The 20949-nt window shown below is 42.4% G+C and overlaps 1 protein-coding gene across 1 annotated transcript; it reads left to right on the plus strand.

The window, feature by feature from the left end:
- Window positions 1–2695: 2695 nt before the first annotated feature.
- LOC116984384 lies at window positions 2696–20186 on the plus strand. The gene is made up of 6 exons (XM_033038541.1): window positions 2696–2734; window positions 7552–7668; window positions 18594–18743; window positions 18822–18983; window positions 19068–19247; window positions 19897–20186. Exons 1-6 carry the CDS (start codon window positions 2696–2698, stop codon window positions 20038–20040), a joined length of 792 nt encoding a protein of 263 aa, XP_032894432.1. The 3' UTR covers window positions 20041–20186.
- Window positions 20187–20949: the final 763 nt, after the last annotated feature.

Here is a 20949-nt window from a genome sequence, read left to right on the forward strand (position 1 = left end):
GAAGAACAACAAGGGAAGGACTTGAACTTTATTTTCACCTTCCATCACAGTGAGGAATGTGTAGGAGTCACTGTGATGGATGTTTATGTTAAAATGTGTTTTTGAGTCTGTTGCTTTTTAAAAAATTGTATGACTGACCTGGCCAGTGAATTTCACTACACCATTGGTGTATGTGACAATAATTGAACCTTATGAACATGCATTTCCATAGTTTTAATAATAATAATAATAATAATAATAAATTTTATTTATGGGCGCCTTTCAAGAGTCTCAAGGACACCTTACAAAAATTTAGCAGGTAGAGGAAAAAAATGTAAGGGGAATGAAATAAATAGTAGAGACATGACTAGTACACAAAGTAAAGACAGAATTCAATACAAAACACAATATGAGGCAATTAATGCACAGGGAGGGGGACGTGGGGCTAAGGATAGGCAGAGGTGAAGAGATGGGTCTTGAGGCGGGACTGGAAGATGGTGAGGGACACAGAATTGCGGATCAGTTGGGGGAGGGAGTTCCAGAGCCTGGGAGCTGCCCTGGAGAAGGCTCTGTCCCCAAAACTGCGGAGGTTGGACTTGTAGATGGAGAGGAGACCGGCTGATGTGGATCTGAGGGACCGTGAGGGTTGGTAGGGGGAGAGGAGGTCAGTGAGATATGGGGGGGCCAGATGGTGGAGGGCTTTGTAGGTGAGGATCAGGATTTTGTAGTTGATCCGGTGGGAGATGGGAAGCCAGTGAAGTTGTTTGAGGACTGGAGTGATGTGATGCCAGGATTTGGTGTGGGTAATGAGTCGGGCGGCTGCGTTCTGGACCAGTTGGAGTCGGTTGATGTAGGTGGAGCTGATGCCAAGGAGAAGTGAGTTGCAGTAGTCCAGTCGGGAGGAGATGAAGGCATGGATGAGTCTTTCAGCAACGGGAGGTGTGAGAGAGGGTCTGAGTTTGGCGATGTTGCGGAGATGAAAGAAGGAGGTTTTAATGACATGGCGGATGTGAGGCTCAAGGGAGAGGGTGGAATCAAAGATCACGCCAAGGTTGCGGGCCTGGGGAGATGGGGAGACAGTGGTGCCGTAGATGGTGAGAGTGTGGTTATTGATTTTGCTGAGTGTGGCTTTGGAGACTATGAGGAGGAATTCTGACTTATCGCTGTTGAGTTTGAGGAAATTATGTTGCATCAAGGTTTTTATAGCTGACAAACAGGATTTGATATGGGAGAGGGGGGGGGTTGTGGGGGGATTTGGTGCCGAGGTAGATCTGGGTGTCATCAGCGTAACAGTGGAAGTCCAGGTTGAAGTGGCGGAGTATCTGACCAAGGGGGAGGATGTAGATGATGAAGAGGAGGGGGCCGAGTACGGATCCTTGGGGAACGCCTTGAGTGACTGTGGCTGTAGCAGAGGTGTGGTTGTGGAGAGAGATGAAGTGGGATCTGTTGGAAAGGTAGGATCTGTAATCACATAATTTACCAGACTGAGTGATTATTTGAACTTCAAAATAAACTTTGGCAGAAGCCTAGCAAAGGTGATGTCAGATTCCAAGGTAGATTTATAATTCTACCTTTTTCTTGTTTTAATCATTTTGTATATGGACACTACTATTAAATCTTAGTCTGTGAGTCTTTAACCCCTTTAATGGATAGGAGGATATAAGGTAAGAAGTAGTTTAGTTCACCAGCATATTTTATATGTCTATTTACCAGAACGGATTTGTATCCCTCTTTCTGCTGAGTTTGTGCTATTGTTAATCCTATCTGCAGGTATAATTATTTAATGACAAGAAATCCATAAGATGCTTTTGGGCATTGTAACAATATTATTTAGTGGAAAATCAGCGGGGAAAAAAACAATAAATTCTGTTGTTTGTTAAAAGGAGCTGGATTGAAGTTTTGATGATTTAAACTCACCATTGAAGTTATTGCAAACACCTGTGGCTTGCAGCCAGCCTTTTCCCAATGCCTTTCTATTACTCTCCCCATCACCACACTCCTCAACCTGCACACTGCCATGGGAATCTAATTGATCTACCGATAATTGTGACTAGCAAGAAATAAATGATGCTAAAATTGAAAACATTGCTGGGATCAGCAGTGCAGTCCGTGTGCAAAAAGCACCATTCCACCAGTGTATGGTGCAAAGGGAAATATCAGCTATGATTTTCAACTAATGTTCCTGTTGGGCAGGTATGTATTCATCCTTGAATCTCTTTTGCTGCCAACATAGTAATCTCTTTAACAGTGCTTGATATAAATAATTTCAGAAGTCTAGTGTCAAGCAAGCAAGCAACATTGCTTGCCCAACAGATGACCAAGTGCAGCAATGCCTTCAGTGCTGGGGATGTTGGCATAGGGGAGAACACTTGTTGATTCACTTGCCTTTCAAGTGAATGTGGAATATTTTATGGCGTAGAGTTGCTATCTATCCAGTGCCTTCAGATGCTTGCTATAGGTATTCAAGGTCTTAGAAGCATCTAAGAGGACAGGAATGACCGCTGCCACTAGTTTTGCATTAGTTCCTCATTTGATCAAAGACAGTGCTGGTGAATTTCGTTACTGATCCAAACAATTCAATATCCAATTTCCTACCGCTCCCTGGATCCAATGTGAGCTAACCTTCAAGAACAACCAGTATGTCTACTGTCCTTCTCTCATCGACCTTCTTGGCTACGTCTTTAAAAAACTATAGTCTATAGCAGTGCTACCCAAAATGGTGGACCGGTACCGGTACGCGGACCATCAGTTGCCGGTACGCGGCGAGTTTCCAGAAAAGAAAGAAAGGATAGCACCTTCAGAGATCATACTTTTGTTTAATTAAGAAAAGAGTCAAAACGTAGGAAATTTATCTGTCATAATTATAATCAAAGTTCTCTCTCTTTCTCTCTCTCTTCCTGAGCTTAGTGAAATTGCTCTGAAAACCCTTCTCCCATTTCCTTCAACTTACCTCTGCGAGACTGGCTTCTCAACCATGAGTGTCATTAAAACAAAGTACAGGAATACTATGGATATTCATTCTCCATTGCGCGTGGCACTGTCCTCAATTGAACCTCGACTGGATAAGCTGACAGAGAAGAAGCAGGCTCACCTTTCCCATTAGTAAAGAGTATTGTTTTAACATGGCTATTATTGTGGTAATAAAATAATTAGTTTCATTTTTTAGTATTACGATATATTTTCAATTGTTCTGTCTACAATTGAACGTTACCTATTCCTTTCAATCTTTGTGTTAACATCTTTATTCATTGCGGTTTAAAATAACTACAAATTTTGTATATTCTTTAAAATTAACCTACTGTACTTTATTCATTATATATTTTTTATTACTTATATATTATGTGGTAAAATATCTTTGTTAGAAGACTGCTGGTTTAAATTTTTTTTTTTATATTGTAATATTGCATTATTTGCTTACAAACTTTAATATAAGATAAAAACTAATTATCAACTTTTCTTATATTCATTATATATATTGTTTCCTGTATAAATTAATATTACTACGCATATTACCGGTACCTGGCCCATTGGGGAAAAAAATTACCGGTACGCCACATCAGATAGTTTGGGAAGCACTGGTCTATAGCATTTCTTTGCAGCCCCTCATCAGTAAAGGCAGAATATTATCTATTACCCATTCTCCAGTCATCTTGCACCTTACCCAGAGCTCACAGTGATGCATATATCTCATTCAGAGCTACAATTTCTTCTCTAGCTTACCACAGTGTTCTTGGATATACGTGAGCAGACCCTGGAGATTTATCTTTCTTCATACATTTTAAGACATTTAGCACCTCTTCTAATGCAGTGCTGACTATCCCCAAGACATCTCCATTAACATTCACAAGTACCCTCGTCTTGTTTTTCTCCATGGTAAAAAGACACAAAATATTCATTGAGGACCTCACCCATCTCCATTGGCTCCTCATATAGATGTCCTCTTTGGTCTTTGAGTGCCCCTATTCTCTCCCTAGTTACTTGTTTTTGGATTCTACTTAATCTTCAATGCCAAAGTTATCGCATGCTTTCTTTTTGCTCTACTGATTTCTTGCCCTTCACTCTAACAAGGACATGAAGACCTTGAACTCTTGCTATCTCACTTTTAAAAGCCTCAAAGTACAAAAAAAAGACAGACATGATATACATTTAATATTACAGCATCTCTGACAGTATTAAGTCCCTCAGCATTCTGAGGATGTTCAGCATAGAATTTGTGCTTAAATCTTAGGAAGGGGAATGGTTTTTTCAGGTATTCTTGCTCTGATGAGAGATAAGCCCCTGTCCCACTTTCACGACCTAATTCTCGGCCTCTGTCGATCTTAAACGACCATAAAAAAAATCACAGCCGCGGTAACCTACGACCTCCTACGACCTTCCATGACTATGTCTACTGCCTCCCACTGCCTCCTACGACCTCCCACGACTATGAAGACCTCTTTCGACCTCCTTCGACTATGTTGAAGACTATCTCGACCATGTACGTTTTACTGCTGTTTACTTTTAAGAAAGGCAGAAGCGGAAGAGCAAGGGTGAAGAGGAAGCACAAGAAGAGGTTTCAATGGGTGAATGGAGATGATGTGATGGACTGTCCCAGTACACCAGATGTCTGGAAGAGAGTGGCGCTGAGTTTTGACAAAAGATTGAACTTTAAGCACGCATGTGGGGCAGTGGATGGCAAGCATGCCTTTCTTGTCCCTGTCCCGGTACACCTCATTTTCCTTTTCGTACAGGATGGCATTCTGCTGGAACCATTCCTCAAGGTCCCGCTCCTGCTGCCTGGTGAAGGTGTAGGGCATAACCTTCCTCCAGTCCTTCCTCACCATCTGCCTCTGATGCTGTGTCAGACACAGGAGAAAGGGCTACTTTGCTGCCTTCAAATGAGGCAGTGAAGGATGGGGTGGTGGTGAGGACATATACTACCACCCTGTTCTCCTCCTCCAGGGATCTCTAATGCAGGGCTACCTCCTCCTGCACTATCACCTACTGTGGCATCACCCCCTGCCACTGCTCCTCTTGGGTGGGCAACACCAGCATGGCCATTTTTCTTTAGGGTTGTGCCCTCCCCCTGCGCTGCTGCCTTTTTGGTGCCATCTCTAAAACGCAAGTCTCCTCTCTGAAAAACTCTCCAGCTATGAATGAACATGCCTTGGAGTGACAGAGGTGACGTTCTGCTGTTTAAATACCTTTTTTTTCTACTAACCTTTTTTTCACCACGGAGCTATTACCTTCGACTACCTCCGATCAATTACGACTACCTACGACTAGCATCACGACCTACCATGGACCTACGTACGAGTAAAAAGTATCGATTTTTTTCCATGCCAACCTTTTTTTTTACTCGTGGACATTTTTTTATCAGGCTAGAAAAAACGCCACGACCTACTTGATGCCTCGAGTACCTACGACTAGCATCACGACCTACTACGACCTCGTGGCGACCATGCTGTGAGTAAGAGTCAACGGCAAACTCGGCAAAGGTCGTGAAAGTGGGACAGAGGCTTTATGCAACCAAGCTGCAGATGATACCTACTTAAATGCTTCACAATGACTCAACATAATTGGTGCTAGGCTACTAGTCCCAGTAGATTACTTTAAATCTCCCTATTTTGCTTAATTGAGCACCATTCATGAAACACGTTTCCCATTATTTTGTCAATATATATTACCTTGCAGTTATTTGTATTTACTTTTGTCTTTCATAGATATGCCCACCTGAAAGTACACTCATTTATTTTTTTTTAAATCTTTGATTGCACTCTGCTGCCTAGCCTGGTTTGAAATTGTTTTGTATGTGAGCCTGGTCAACTTCCATTACGTTTCTGAATGCAGGTCATTTATTTGGGTCAGAAAAAGTGGGAGCTTGAACATTGATCCCTGGGGCATTCAAGTTTGCTCATACCTCCAATCTGTCACCAGTATTCTGACTGGTAGTTGTTTACTTTCTACATTTTCTTATCCAAATACAAACTTTACTTTTCTACCATTATTTTGAGCTTGCCTTTAACATTGAATATTTTGTTTTGGAATTTCAACCATAATATACCAGGCATAAAATGACTTGGTTTGTTGCTTTCTGAAGTTCAACCACAGAATCTACCCCTTCTGAACTCTGGCTGCTCTTTACTGGAATAATTTCAAAAGGAAAATTTCCAGCTGATGTTCAAATCTGTTATTTTGCCAATTTCCAATGTAGTGTTAATGATTCTCAGTTTAAAAAAAAAATCACCTTTACTTAAGAACGGGTGCTTTATCGACTTGTTTTCATTCCACAGAAATCTATCCTGTATTTACCTGTCACAACATAATAGTTTCACACCCAGTTTCAATACCTCAACATGTATATAAAATCCATCTCTGGAGATTTATTGGTTTGACTTTCATCCAAAGTTTACTCTACTGTTTGTGACACCCAAGGATGTACACCTGACTTGATGTCAGGCTGCAGCTGGTGCCACTTTTGTTTTTACTATTATTTGACCGCACATGCCACATTTCATCACCATCTGAACGAGTGTGTAGGGCAACATTACCCCAAAGGGAAGCAGTGAACCTTACAAGGGCAATCACAACAAGCTGCCTTTAATCACAAAATAGCTTCTCACCAGCTGCAACAAGGGCAGAGTTGGATGAGGGCCTATCCCCTCAGCTAGTAACAGGATATACCACTGAGACAATTTTTTTAAACATTACTAAAATCATCCTAATACTGTTTGCCTATATATATATATATAAATGTGTGATTTGTTATAAAATATGTTTTCTGTTTTCGATTTCATTGCTGCATTATGTTTAGCAATTAATTAATTCAATGCCATGGTTATGACACTACAGGATTAAACCCTAGTGACCTGGACTAATGATCTGAAGAAAATTAGGTTGAATAGAAGATTAAGATGCATGGGATCCATGATGATTTGGTAGTTTCGATTCAGAACCAGTCTACCCATAGAAGATAGAGGGTAATGGAGAGGTGTCATTCTGGCTGTTGGTCTGTTAAAAGTGGAGTTCTGCAGGAATCAATGCTGGGACAATTTTGTTTGTGATATATATATATATAAATGACGGACAAAAATGTAGATGGTTGGTTGGTAACTTGTTGACAACACAGAAATTAATAGAGTTGCAGACATTGAAGGCTGTCAAAGGATATAACAAGATGGTGAACATTTTTAGATTTGGGTGGAGAAATGACAGATGGAGTTTAATTTGGACAAGGTCATAAGTGGTAGGAACAGAATTAGGCTGATCTATCTCTTCCTCCTAACCCCATTCTCATGCCTTCTTCCCATAATCTCTGATACCCATGAGTGTGAGGTGTTACATTTTGGGAGGTCAAATGTAAGAGGAAAGTAATAAGTTAATGGAGGATCCTTAACAGCACAGATGCAAAAGGGATCGTGGGGTCCCCATCCATAACTAAATGAAAGGAGCAGCACAAGTAGATAGAGAAAGTATATGATATGCCTTGGTTAGTTGAGCCATTGAATGTAACAGTCACAAAGTCATGTGGCAGTTTAATAAAACGTTGGTTAGGTCACATTTGGAGTTTGCATTTGTGGTTGTTCCAAACAGAAAGAATTGGAAGCTTTGGAGAAAGTGCAGAAGATGTTCACCAGGGTGCTGCATGGATTAGAAGATATTAACTATAAGGAAAGGTTGGACAAATTTGGCTTATTATTGGTTGCTGAGGTGCGTTCTGATAAAAGGTTGTAAAATGTTTGGAAACCTAGATAGGATTTTTTCCTCGGATGGAAGTCTCAAATACTGGAGGGAATTGGTTTAAGGTGAGAGGAGGAGCTCCCCGACAGTCTTTTCAGGTGAGGCAGAGGTCCACTTGCACCTCCTCCAATCTCATCTACTGTATCTGCTGTTCTAGGTGTCAACTTCTGTACATCGGCGAGACCAAGCGCAGGCTCGGCGATCGTTTCGCTGAACACCTCCGCTCAGTCCGCATTAACCTACCTGATCTCCCAGTTGCTCAGCACTTTAACTCCCCCTCCCATTCCCAATCTGACATTTCTGTTCTGGGCCTCCTCCATTGTCAGAGTGAGGCCCAGCACAAATTGGAGGAACAGCACCTCATATTTCGCTTGGGTAGCTTACACCCCAGCGGTATGAACATTGACTTCTCTAACTTCAAATAGCCCTTGTTTTCCCTCTCTCTCCATCCCCTCCCCCTTCCCAGTTCTCCCACCAGTCTTACTGTCTCTGACTACATTCTATCTCTGTCCCACCCACTCCCCTGACATCAGTCTGAAGAAGGGTCTCGACCCGAAACGTCACCCATTCCTTCTCTCCAGAGATGCTGCCTGTCCTGTTGAGTTACTCCAGCATTTTGTGCATACCAAAGTTTAAAGGAGATGTGCAGGGCAAGTTTTGTTTAACACAGAGAATGATAGGTCCTGGAATCTGCTGCAGGAGTGGTGGAGATGCAGACATGATAGTGGCATTTAAGAGGCTTTTATATGGGCACATGAACATGCAGGGAATGGAGGGATATGGACCATGTGGAGGTAGACTGGATTACTTTAATTTGGCATCACGTTCATCACAGATATGACAATACTGTAGCAGGGATATTTAAATGTATTTAATAATATTTTAATTAAAATCTAGAAACTACTTGATTAGTGTAAAAACCCACCTGGTTCACAAATGTGTTTCAGTGAAGGAAATCTGCCTTCCTTACCCAATCTTCCTTACTCCAGATGCACAGGAGTGAAAGTCTAGTCATCTATTCTTGATATTATGTACTAGCATTGCCAAGACCCTACTGCCAGCATATTGGGAAGTTACCATTGACCAGAAACTCAAATGGACTAGCCAGGAATATACTGTAGCTACGTTCTCGACCCGAAACATTGCCTATTTCCTTCGCTCCATAGATGCTGCCTCACCCGCTGAGTTTCTCCAGCATTTTTGTCTACTGTAGCTACAAGAACAGGTCACGGGTTGGGTATCCTGACGTGAATGACTCATCTCCTGACAGGCCAAAGCTTTTATGCAATCTACAAGGCACAAGTCAGGAACATGATGGAATACTTTCACTTGTCTAAATTAGTGTAGCCCCAGCAATTCTCAAGAATCTTCAAGAGTTCAAGAGAGGTTGGCGCCGACCTGTAGGGGGTATGGCTGCCTAGCCTGCAGCTGTCTGTTTTTCATTTATTTTTTCTTATTTTTAGTTAGTTTAGTGTTTTGTTTTTAAGGAGTTCTAGCTTTTTTATGTGTGGGGGAGGGGGGGGGGGGAAGGGGGAAACTAATTTTCAGGGTCCCTACCTGGTCGGAGATGCAGCTTTTCTCCGGGCTCCACTTTCGACCCGTCCTCGCGGCCTACCAGCGGGCCTGGAGTGGCATTTCCTGAGGGGACCGCCCGGAGCCTCGGCATCGGCAGCGGCGGCGGCTGCGGAGCTGCGGGTCCGAGGAGCGAGGGGACCGCCCGGAGCCTCGGCATCGGCGGCGGCATCGGCGGCGGCGGAGCTGCGGGTGTGAGGACGGCGGTGCAGCGCTGGAGCGCCATTGCGGGGCGGGCGGTGCCTTGCCCGGGTCGCCGCGCAGGAACTCCGGTGAGCTGGGACCGGCGTTAAAAACATCGCGGAGCTGCGGGCGACGGCGCTGAAACTTTCCATCGGGAGCCTGGGATCTCGCGACGAGATCGCCAGTTGAGCTCCATTCGGCACGGCCTTGTCGGCTCCGGAAGCCACGGTCTCGAGTAGGGAGGCGGCCGTTCCAGAGTTCCCAGGCCGCTGAGAGGACTCTCCCGACGCCGGAACATCATCACCCGGCGAGGACGGCCTGGAACATCGGGCCTCCGTAGAGGCAACTGTGGAGGCCTCAATAGGCCCGACTGTGGGTGGACATTGGGGATGGGACTGGACTTTGTGCCTTCCCCCATAATGGGAACCATTGTGGGGGGATGTTTTTATGTTAAAGCTATTTATTATTGTTATGTTTGTATTCTTTCTTATGTGCTGCATTGGCAAAAGGAATTTCACTACATCTAGGTGTATGTGACAATAAATCAACCTTTGAACCTTTGAACCTTTGAGGTTATTGTCATGTGTCCCTGATAGGACAATGAAATTCTTGCTTTGCTTCAGCACAACAGAACATAATAGGCATTGACTACAAAACACATGAATAAATAAACTGATAAAAGTGCAAATAACAGATAATGGGTTATTAATGTTCAGAGTTTTGTCCGAGCCAGGTTCTTGATGGCTGTGGGGAAGTAGCTATTCCTGAACCGGGTTGTTGCAGTCTTCAGGATCCTGTATCTTCTACCTGAAGGTAGCAGGGAGATGAGTGTGTGGCCAGGATGGTGTGGGTCTTTGATGATACTGCAAAGCAGTCCTCTTGATTGATACTCCATCCACTACCTTAAACATTCATTCATGAACAGTGGCTGCAGAGTATGTAATCTATAAAATGCATTGTAGTTACTTGCCCAGACTACTTCAATTGCACCTGCACCACCAAGAAAGACAAAGGCAGTAAACACATCGGCACACACTGCCTGCAAGTTCTTTCCACGATGCCCACCATCTTGACCTGAAGAAGGGTTTCGGCCCGAAACGTCGCCTATTTCCTTCGCTCCATAGATGCTGCTGCACCCGCTGAGTTCCTCCAGCAATTTTGTGTACCTTTGACCTGGAAATATATCCTTTATCACAGTGGGACCTAAATCCTGGAATTCCCCTGTCCAAAAATGCAGCAGAAGTATCTCCACCAGAATGACTACAGAGGTCTAAGAAAGTAGCACACCACCAGCTATACAAGGGTAGTTATGGGCCTGTCCCACTTATGCGACTTTTTCTTGTTGAAAATTCAGCGGCGACCAGAAAGACGCTACGACTCTTAGGGCAACTTTGAAGAGACTACTCACGACCATACAGGCGACACCCTGGCGACATGTCGCGGGATGAAGCCTGTATGGTCGTCAGTAGTCGCCCAAAGAGTCATACCTTGTTCTGGTCGGCGTTGGATTTTTAACATGTTGAAAATTTTCAGCGACCTGCTGCGACGGACGGGTGCCGGCAAGTCGCCGAAAAAATCGTGTATCTTGAACTAATGTTGAAGCAGGATTAATGTTAGGCAATTAATGCTGGTCTTGCCATGACAGCCAGATCCTTAAAAAAAAATAGTCCTGTGCGCTTACAAGGTATCATAAAATTGAACTTATAAGGAAAAGGCTTGGAAAGTTCTGAAGAATGATAGGCTGCCTGAGAATTAGGATTAGGAGAATTTTAGAAACCAGAAAACGATGGCAAAAATATTCACAAAGAGTGAGCAAATAAAACATGGGAGTAAACTGGTATGAAAGTTAAAAAAATTGTAAGGACTTCTGAAAGAATGTAGCAAGGAAGAAAGTAGAAAAAGTAAACATTGGCCTGTTTTAGATTATTATTGTAACGTGTGCCAAGATACAGTGAAAAACTATTGTTTGCATACTATCCAGGATAGAATGACTACATGAATACATTCAAGCTGTTCACAGTGAAAAGACAAAGGGTACAACATTTAGTGCAAAGCTTTAGTGCATCTTAGGTGAAATATGGAAATTAATATTATAAATAAGGAAATGGCAGATATATTTTACAAATATTTTGCATCTTCACAGTAAATAGTACTGACTACGTGCCAGAACCAAGAGACATACGTAAAATAATATCAATGTAAAAATTACCATGTAAATACTAACGGGAATAAGAACTGATATTTTCCTTCATCCTGATGCTAAGCATTTTCAGATTCTAAAATCGGTGATTGCAGAGATATTAGGTATATTAGTGAACTTCCAAAATGTGTTTGATTCTGAAGACGTGACTGTGAATTAGAAAACAACAAATGTGTTATACAAGAAAGGAAAGAGAAAGGAAACTGGGAATTATAAAGCAATTAGCCTAACATCAGTCATCAAGAAACTGCTAGAATCTATTACAGGTCCATCACTAATTTTCCGGCAACTGATGATCCGGCACCTCCTTTAATCTGGTCAAAATTACGAGAGCGTACTCGAAATCCCCCCCCTCCCGGGCGTCCCCCCAAAAATGTGCCACCTAGACTGGGTGAGGCGGCCGATCTCAACCTCATCAGTACTTCTGCAGCCGATTTCCGATCAGCAGGTCAAATTTGTCTCCTTTGGCCAGGGCTCTGGAACTTTGACCTGGCCGGAGCCAGAGGATTTGTTCCCATTGCCAACTTCCTTCGGCAACCTAGGCGGGCTGTTGTAGTACTGTTCAACTCCTCATGGGGGCCGTGAGCTCTGTTGGTCTGGTAAAAGGGATAATTTGGTAATAGGCCTTTTTCACGGGGCGACTTGATGCAAGAGTTAACCAGAGTTTAACATCGTAGGAACCTCGTGCGATAACAGTACGGCATTCGTGGACCACCGTGGACCACCGTGGCGCTAACGGCAGGTAATCGTGTAACTTGGTGACTCGGGAGAAAATTCAAGCAAGCTTGAATTTCTCCAAGAGTGACTTGTACACTTGTGGTTGAGCATTGCAACTTTATATGAACGTAGTGGCCAGTGCGATATCCGTGCGATATCCGTAATAACTCTTGCGGTTACCGTGGGAACTCCTGCGAACGGTAAACCCGGAAGCTGGACAGAGGGGACAGAAGGTGAGTAAAAAAGGTGTTCTCAATATCCTTTAACTGGCGAAAACTTTGGAACTAGTCGTTCGGTGCGAGTTGATTAAAAAGTGTTTGGAAATTTCAAATTTCAAATCAAATGTCTCTCAAACCTGCTGATTGTATCTGATTCCACTTTTCATAGCAAGTTCCACTTTTCGACACAAAATGCTTGAATAACTCAGGCAGGAAGCATCTCTGGAGAACATGGATAGGTGACGTTTCGGTTCCAGCTGGGAAAGAGGAGGCAGGATCAAGCGTGGCAGGTGTCGGAAGGAACTGCAGATGCTGCTTTAAATCGAAGATACACAAAATGCTGGAGTAATTCAGCGAGTTACTCCAGCATTTTAATCTCTGGATGGAAGGAATGGGTTTCCCAAACTCACCCATTCCTTAAACCCATTCTTTCTCTCCAGAGATGCTGCCTGTTCCTCTGAGTTACACCAGCATTCTGTGTCTATCTCAGGTAATAGATGGACACGGGCGAGGGGGCAGATGGTTTGAACAAAGACCCTAGATTAAAGCATAGTCTGTAAGATAGGATTGTGAAGCATGGGGAAGGAATGTTTGGGGGGGGGAGGAGGGGGGGGGGGGGGTGAGAGGGGTGAGGGGAGGGCTGAAAGAGGGGCGAGTCTAGATGGGCCACAGTGGGGTGGGGTGGGGTGCGGGCGAGGGAAGGGTAAGAAATGGGAGGAGAGAGAGGTTGTTAGAGGTTACCTTGTGGCTAGCATCCGTCCATCCATGAGAGATGATGGTGTGGCTTTAGAAACATAGAAAACAGGTGCAGGAGTAGACCATTTGGCCCTCCGAGCCAGCAGCGCCATTCACTATGATCATGGCTGATCACCCAAAACCAGTACCCCGTCCTGCCTTCTCCCCATCTCCCCTGATTCCGTTAGCCCTGAGAGCGAAATCTAACTCTCCCTGATAGTAGGTATGTTGCAAAGCCTACCTGAAGCGTCGTTGAAGATCTGCTGCTGAGGGTGTGCGCGATTTTGGCGCCGTTTAGAGGGGGCGGGTTTAAAACGCGATTTTCTCTAAGCTGTTCCAATCGAAAATGTTCAGCCTAGTTAATTATTAACGAAAAATCGCTGGAAGACCCCGTCGCAAAAGCTATTATTAGGTTTAAAGGCCTTGAATAATAGTTATAGTAGTTTAAAAATCAATCTCTAAACCCGCGACCGCCAGCAACCGCAGGGTCTCATAAAGCAAATAGCAGAAGTTAGGTTGTATATTTTTACATTAAAAAGGGCTTCTAAAGATCCCTTTATACTAAGTTTAATATTGCGAGTAGCTCAATTTGGGCCCATTATATCCCGCAGTATTTTTCTCGGCATTTGGGGCACAAATCTACCGCAATGTGAACGTTCTAAACCAGCGCGTTCCACAGGGACCCACTGGAAAGCTGATTTAAATGGGCATTTATTTACAGCAATTAAACACTAAATTCCTTCCATTTGGCCTATAAATGAATGTAAATGAGATTTAAAAATCATGTTTTATTGTGAATTATTTGTGAATATTATTTGGACATTTAGGCTATTTAAAAATGTTAATCATTTATTAAGAAATGGATAGATGTTTAGATCTAGTAATTGAAGTCTGAAATTAGCTACAATTAGGTAACTAACTAATTATATGCTTTAATTTCAGGTCATCCAAGTAAGATTATTTTATATTTGTTTCAGAATGCTTCAATCTATGATAACTGAAAATTTCATTCAGTTCTCTTAATTTTTAAGAAAGTTATGGGCTTTTGACTGTTCACGATCACAGCTTTTTTGTTATGTCCATAGAAAATCAATAGGGAACAAGATGCTCATTTCCCAGTATGAAAATGGCCATAACTTTTTAAATACTTGAGATATGAAAGTGAATTAGGTGTCAAATTAAACTTATTTTTATGCTTTATCTGATGGGATAAATTACAGACTTGATTTTTAAAATCTCAAAATTTTGTAACATTGCTACTGATAGGAGTAGAATGAGGCCATTCGGCCTATCAAGTCTACGCCATTCAATCATGGCTGATCTATCTCTCCCTCATACCCCATTCTCCTGCCTTCTCCCCATAACCTGTGACACCCGCACTAATCTCTGGGTTAGGCAGCAACTCCACTATTGTGCCGCAGTGCCGTTCCAAAATTCCCTGTCTGCGTGTGTTTTAATATCCCAGCCCAGCTTTAAACCTGGGAATGGGAAGGGTGATTTTACAGAAAATAGAACAATACAGGAGGGGACCAGTAAATGGTCAATTAGGGGAGGGCACCAGTAAATGGGGAATTAGAGGAGCGCACCAGTAAATGGGGAATTAGAGGAGCGCACCAGTAAATGGGGAATTAGAGGAGCGCACCAGTAAATGGGGAATTAGGGGAGCGCACCAGTAAATGGGGAATTGGGGGAGTAAATGGAGAATTAGGACAGCAGCAGTGATAGTCATTGATTGTGTTATGTTATGCACGGATATTACACTGGTGTGAACTTGTATAATACGCTGTGCAGCAAAACTGGACCATGAGTTTAAGATCAAAGTTTTGCGTGTAAATTGATATGACTGATAGACACAAAATGGACCCTTCTTCAGACTCTCTCCAGAGATGCTGCCTGTCCCGCTGAGGTACTCCAGCTTTTTGTGTCAATCTTCGACAGATTGGGTTTGCTGTAAATGTCTGTATGTTAATATGTGTGTCTTTTCCTCTTGGGCATTACTTTGTTTCTGTTAGTGGCTCCACCTTTTATGATAGCCTGAAGTGTGATAAAGCTTTTACCTCAGCAGTTTGATTGTCAGTGCTTGTTTACCTCATTGTTAAATAAATATATTTTTTACTATCAGCTTGATGTCTGCAATTCTTCATTAACACATCACTACAAGATGAATGTCTCTAATGTTATAATCCCTCTCATGCTGAAACACAAAATAGTTGAAGGGAGGTGATATAATCACATTTTCATTAATTTTCATTTTTGAGTGTTCAGGTCCATCAATTGTTGAGCTATTTAAACGTTTGAAAGTTTCACCTCTCGGTAGAAAATAAAATAAGCCAATCAGCACGGTAAATGTGAGACAAAGTCTTTATTCCTATTTGACAATATAAAAAGACGACTTCTTGCACATATTGAGAGAAGGTGCATCACACCAAACATTTGTCTATAAAAGGGCCTCGCAAACACGAAAATCAACAAATGAGGCACGCTAGATTATTTTAAACACATTATATTCATTAACCTCCGCAACAAGCCTAAACTCAGGCATTAAAGGGACAATGCAATGTGCTAAATGGCAGGTTTTGCGGACGAACATCTTATAGGAAGCACTTTTCAGAGGACAACACTAGAAAGTCAGCTTATTTGCTATGCATTTCTGCTAACATGCAGTAGTGTTCCTGTGGTCGGCTAACCATCAATATAGCTGTCCTGCCACGGCACACTCCCCAATTGTGAATTGTAGTAAGCGCAGAGATGGCCTCTTTGCTCTTTCACACCCAGTGAGACTTCCTCTTAATTCTCTTTTTAATTAATCTCTCCCTTCTGCCTTCACGCAAGCGTCCTCGATGCACATAGTGGGCTGCTGCATACAGCGCGTCAATGAAAAAAAACACCATCCTGTACTCGAAACTACTTAGTATAGTATAGGCATGTCTCCAAATGAGCCAATTCAACCAAGGGAGGATATTTATAGTGTGTGAAAAAAAAAGTGACATCATTTGTGCCACGTGTAGTTCACAATGTTCATTCAAGATTTAACGGGAAAGCTCGGGAGACGGACAAGTCACTCGCACAAATAACGGAAATGCCGAGTACCGTGGGAACTCTTTATCTACACCCCGTTATATCGTGTGATATCGTGCTAGACCACGACCACTTCACTCTGGTTACATCTTGCGTCAAGTCGCCCCGTGAAAAAGCGCTTTAAGGCTCTGGAACCAAGGAATCAGTAGTGGACCTGTATTTAATATGTGTTAACAGATTACTTTAAAAAACCCATAATATAATAATACAGTCAGCTTGGCTTCATGAAACGAAACTTGTGTTTAAACAATTCACTAAAGTTATTTAAAGATTAAAATACATTTATTTCAGAATATAGGAGGAGAGACTAAGAAGAATCCGTGGAATACTGTAATTGGATTTGTGAAAGATATTCAATGATTTGGCAGATAAAAGGTTATTCCACAAACTTAGCTTTTGGTTAGAAGATCTGTTAACAGACCAAAGGCCAAAGAGATAAATCGTCATTTTCAAGCTGGCAAGCTGTGGCTCGTGGAGTAACTCAATACTGGGGCCTCAGATGTTTTAAAATCTATGTTAATGGCAAGTGAAGGGATTGAATGGAATGTTTCCAAATTTACTAATGTTACAAAGGTAGCAGGGTCTTCGACCTGAAATATTAACTTGTTTCTATTTCCAAAGATGCTGCCTGAACTGAGTCTTTTCTGCATTTTCCATGCTTATTTTAGAGTGAAAATAAACTTTGGGTGGAACAGTGATCCACAAAATGTGAGGAACTAAGATGACGTGGAATATAATGTGGGAGGGGGGGGGGGGACTGTGAGGATATTCAATTTGATAAAAAGAATTTAAAAAGGAGACTATAATTTCATTGGTAAAGAGTTTTAAACCAGAGTGTTTAATAGAGAAATCTGATTATCTTCCTAATAGCGCTTTCTCACGGGGCGACTTGACGCAAGAGTTAACCAGAGTTTAACATCGTGGGAACCTCGTGCGATAACAGTACGGCGTTCGTGGACCACCGTGGCGCTAACGGCAGGTAATCGTGTAACTTGGTGACTCGGGAGAAAATTCAAGCAAGCTTGAATTTCTCCAAGAATGACTTGTACACTTGTGGTTGAGCATTGCAACATTATATGAACGTAGTGGCCAGTGCGATATCCGTGCGATATCCGTAATAACTCTTGCGGTTACCGTGGGAACTCCTGCGAACGGTAAACGGAAGCTGGACAGAGGGGACAGAAGGTGAGTAAAAAAGGTGTTCTCAATATCGCCAATGGAACATGTGTCCATCGAGGACGTCCCACCTAATTGTCATTGTTGGAGAATCTTTTTAACAGGAACACTTGCAGAGATGGCTCCCAGAAAAGCTCAAAGAAAGGGGGTAAAGCATGTCAGAAAGGTTTTTGCCATGCAGGAGAATGAGGAGGAGACGCAGCAAGAGAGACAGGTGGAGAGGCAACAGGAGATGCCACAGATAACACTGCCTGTGGGCTCCTTGGAGCAGGGAGAGGGTGAGCAAGGTGGATTTCAGATTGCCTCCCCAGTAGCCATTGTAAGAATAGCCTCTACAGACACTTATATAAAGGGAAGATGGCAGAAGGTAAGGCCATATAACTTCACCAGGGAACAAGAGGGGGAACTTGTAGAATGGTACCAATTTAACGAGATTCTCTACGATAAATCCAGAAAGGATTATAGAAACAGGGAGAGAAAATGGAACCTGCTGGAGACGAAGGCTGTGGAGTATCCCGGGTGCTCATGTGAGTATATATAACGATATATTAGTTCATCAACAGGAGAACCATTTAATGTTATCCAAGATTTAAAAACATACAATGCTATAGATGTAAAAGTGCTGTTTTTGCAGTTAACTTAAACTTCTCTTATAAGTCTGTCTGTGCCCTGCAGCTGCAAAGTAAAAAAGTCGCGGACAGCTTTTACACGCTCTGTGTTTGAAGTTGGAATCATGTCTCTAAGAGCCATAAAAAAAATTATGCATGAGGTCAGGCAATTCTCACTTGTAATGCTTGTCTTAAAAAAGGCCATCTGTATTTACAAACTTGTGCTCAGGTATCCAAGAAGCACAAGAAATAGCACATTAAATGCAGAGGGCAGGCTCTTAAACAGGCCTCTATTTACTGTCCAGAACTTTTAATATAACGGAATACATCCAATGCTTGAAGTTCTATTTAATTCCACCACTCTACTGTAATGCAGATGACCAACTCATGCAATGGTTCACTAATCAGAGGACTATCTATGGAAAGGTCACCGCACTTGGGACCAAAACAGGGTCAGCTGGCAGCACACTGACAGAGAGGAATAGGTGGATCGAGGAGAAGTGGCGGTTCCTATCAGGGCATATTGTGCGTGTAGTGACCAGGACTAGCGCACCCAAGGTACTTTTATTACAGCAAATTTTTGAGGTCATGAGGCTCTGGACACTATGTCTAAATGGTTTTATGTGATTCCTACAGGAACAACACATCATTGACCATGCGTTCGATGATCCTCTGGAAGGGACTTCCACGCCGAGCCCATCCACCAGCCAACAGCACCGCAGTAGGCACATTTCCAGCATCGACCTCACCACACCCGGAGGTGCTGAAGAAGGGACAGATGGAAACAGCATTAAAAGTGTGAGTATATAAACTTGATGCTTATTGGACAATGCACCCACCCAGCATTTTGCTGTTTTTTATATTTGCGCTGTGAATTTTCAGCTCAATAATACTGTTCGAGACGGTATTAAATTGTTGGAGGAAGGATGCCTGAGACCGAACAGCTTTACGCAGAGGGCAGTAGACTTCTGTCAAGCTATTATGGAAGAAGAAATAAATGAAGGACAATGGTATTTTGTATGGAATATGATCAATGGGGCAATCACTATGCGAAATAAAAAGGTATAGATCTATCCAGTCTGAAGAAGGGTTTCGGCCCGAAACGTCGCCTATTTCCTTCGCTCCATAGATGCTGCTGCACCCGCTGAGTTTCCCCAGCAATTTTGTGTACCTTAGATCTATTCTTAATCTTCTTCCCTTCATTCAGCGTTTCTGTTAAAACTCTTTATTTCTCACATCATAAAGCAACATAGTTTTAATGTCTGGTGTTGTCTGTGCAGTTAATGGAAGCACGTGCACCTGAGGCGCAGCGTCCACTGGTTCCTCAGCCTCGCCCGCCTCACTTCTATGACCAGGTATTAACAAATATATGTGCGCTTCCCAAACTTAATTCATAATCTGTCTTCTTTTTATGCATTGACTAAAACATCACTCTGTGATTCGAAAGTATACAGATAGGACATATGGATTGCCGCGTGCAATGGGAGCACATCCACCATTCCGTGCTGAACAGGTAAACAATTGTGTTTTGTGGGATTGAATTTAAAAAATAAAGATTTGCATCCGCATATGGACAACAACTTATTCATGAGTTATGTTAATGAGATTCAAGAAAAGAACTCTAATCTTTAAAAGGGACTTTAATGAAAGGTCCCGCAATTTTATGGTCCTGTGAGAAAATTTTCACATGTACTTCTTAATTTCCTTCTAGAGACACTCACCATCACCACTGATGTTTACAGAGCAGCAGCCTGCTAGAAATCCACCTTTGCTTTTTGTTTACGGAGAGGGCCGTGCACAAACACCATTTCAAGAAGGGGCAGATGGTTTCGCTGACGTCAATGACTCCAGTTAACCCTCGGACGTTGAGAATTATTTATGTGGTGTTTAATTAACCGTTTGAGTTTTAGTTTATTTTAGTTGTTGGCCACTCAACATTTGGTGTGACATCTAGAGTCCTTTATAAATGTCTGTATGTTAATATGTGTGTCTTTTCCTCTTGGGCATTACTTTGTTTCTGTTGATGGCTCCACATTTTATGATAGCCTGAAGTGTGATAAAGCTTTTACCTCAGCAGTTTGATTGTCAGTGCTTGTTTACCTCATTGTTAAATAAATATATTTTTTACTATCAGCTTGATGTCTGCAATTCTTCATTAACACATCACTACAAGATGAATGTCTCTAATGTTATAATCCCTCTCATGCTGAAACACAAAATAGTTGAAGGGAGGTGATATAATCACATTTTCATTAATTTTCATTTTTGAGTGTTCAGGTCCATCAATTGTTGAGCTATTTAAACGTTTGAAAGTTTCACCTCTCGGTAGAAAATAAAATAAGCCAATCAGCACGGTAAATGTGAGACAAAGTCTTTATTCCTATTTGACAATATAAAAAGACGACTTCTTGCACATATTGAGAGAAGGTGCATCACACCAAACATTTGTCTATAAAAGGGCCTCGCAAACACGAAAATCAACAAATGAGGCACGCTAGATTATTTTAAACACATTATATTCATTAACCTCCGCAACAAGCCTAAACTCAGGCATTAAAAGGGACAATGCAATGTGCTAAATGGCAGGTTTTGCGGACGAACATCTTATAGGAAGCACTTTTCAGAGGACAACACTAGAAAGTCAGCTTATTTGCTATGCATTTCTGCTAACATGCAGTAGTGTTCCTGTGGTCGGCTACCCATCAATATAGCTGTCCTGCCACGGCACACTCCCCAATTGTGAATTGTAGTAAGCGCAGAGATG

The sequence above is a fragment of the Amblyraja radiata genome, chromosome 20, assembly GCF_010909765.2.
Source record: "Amblyraja radiata isolate CabotCenter1 chromosome 20, sAmbRad1.1.pri, whole genome shotgun sequence".
NCBI lineage: Eukaryota > Metazoa > Chordata > Chondrichthyes > Rajiformes > Rajidae > Amblyraja > Amblyraja radiata.

Excerpts from the sequence above, each read along its gene's own strand:
- LOC116984384 (XM_033038541.1), top strand. The coding sequence starts at position 2,696 with ATGGTGGACCGGTACCGGTACGCGGACCATCAGTTGCCG. Across the intron at positions 2,735-7,551 it reads ACGCGGACCATCAGTTGCCG|AAAGAATTGGAAGCTTTGGA; the intron begins GTACGCGGCGAG and ends TGTTCCAAACAG. Across the intron at positions 18,744-18,821 it reads CCAGGACTAGCGCACCCAAG|GAACAACACATCATTGACCA; the intron begins GTACTTTTATTA and ends TGATTCCTACAG.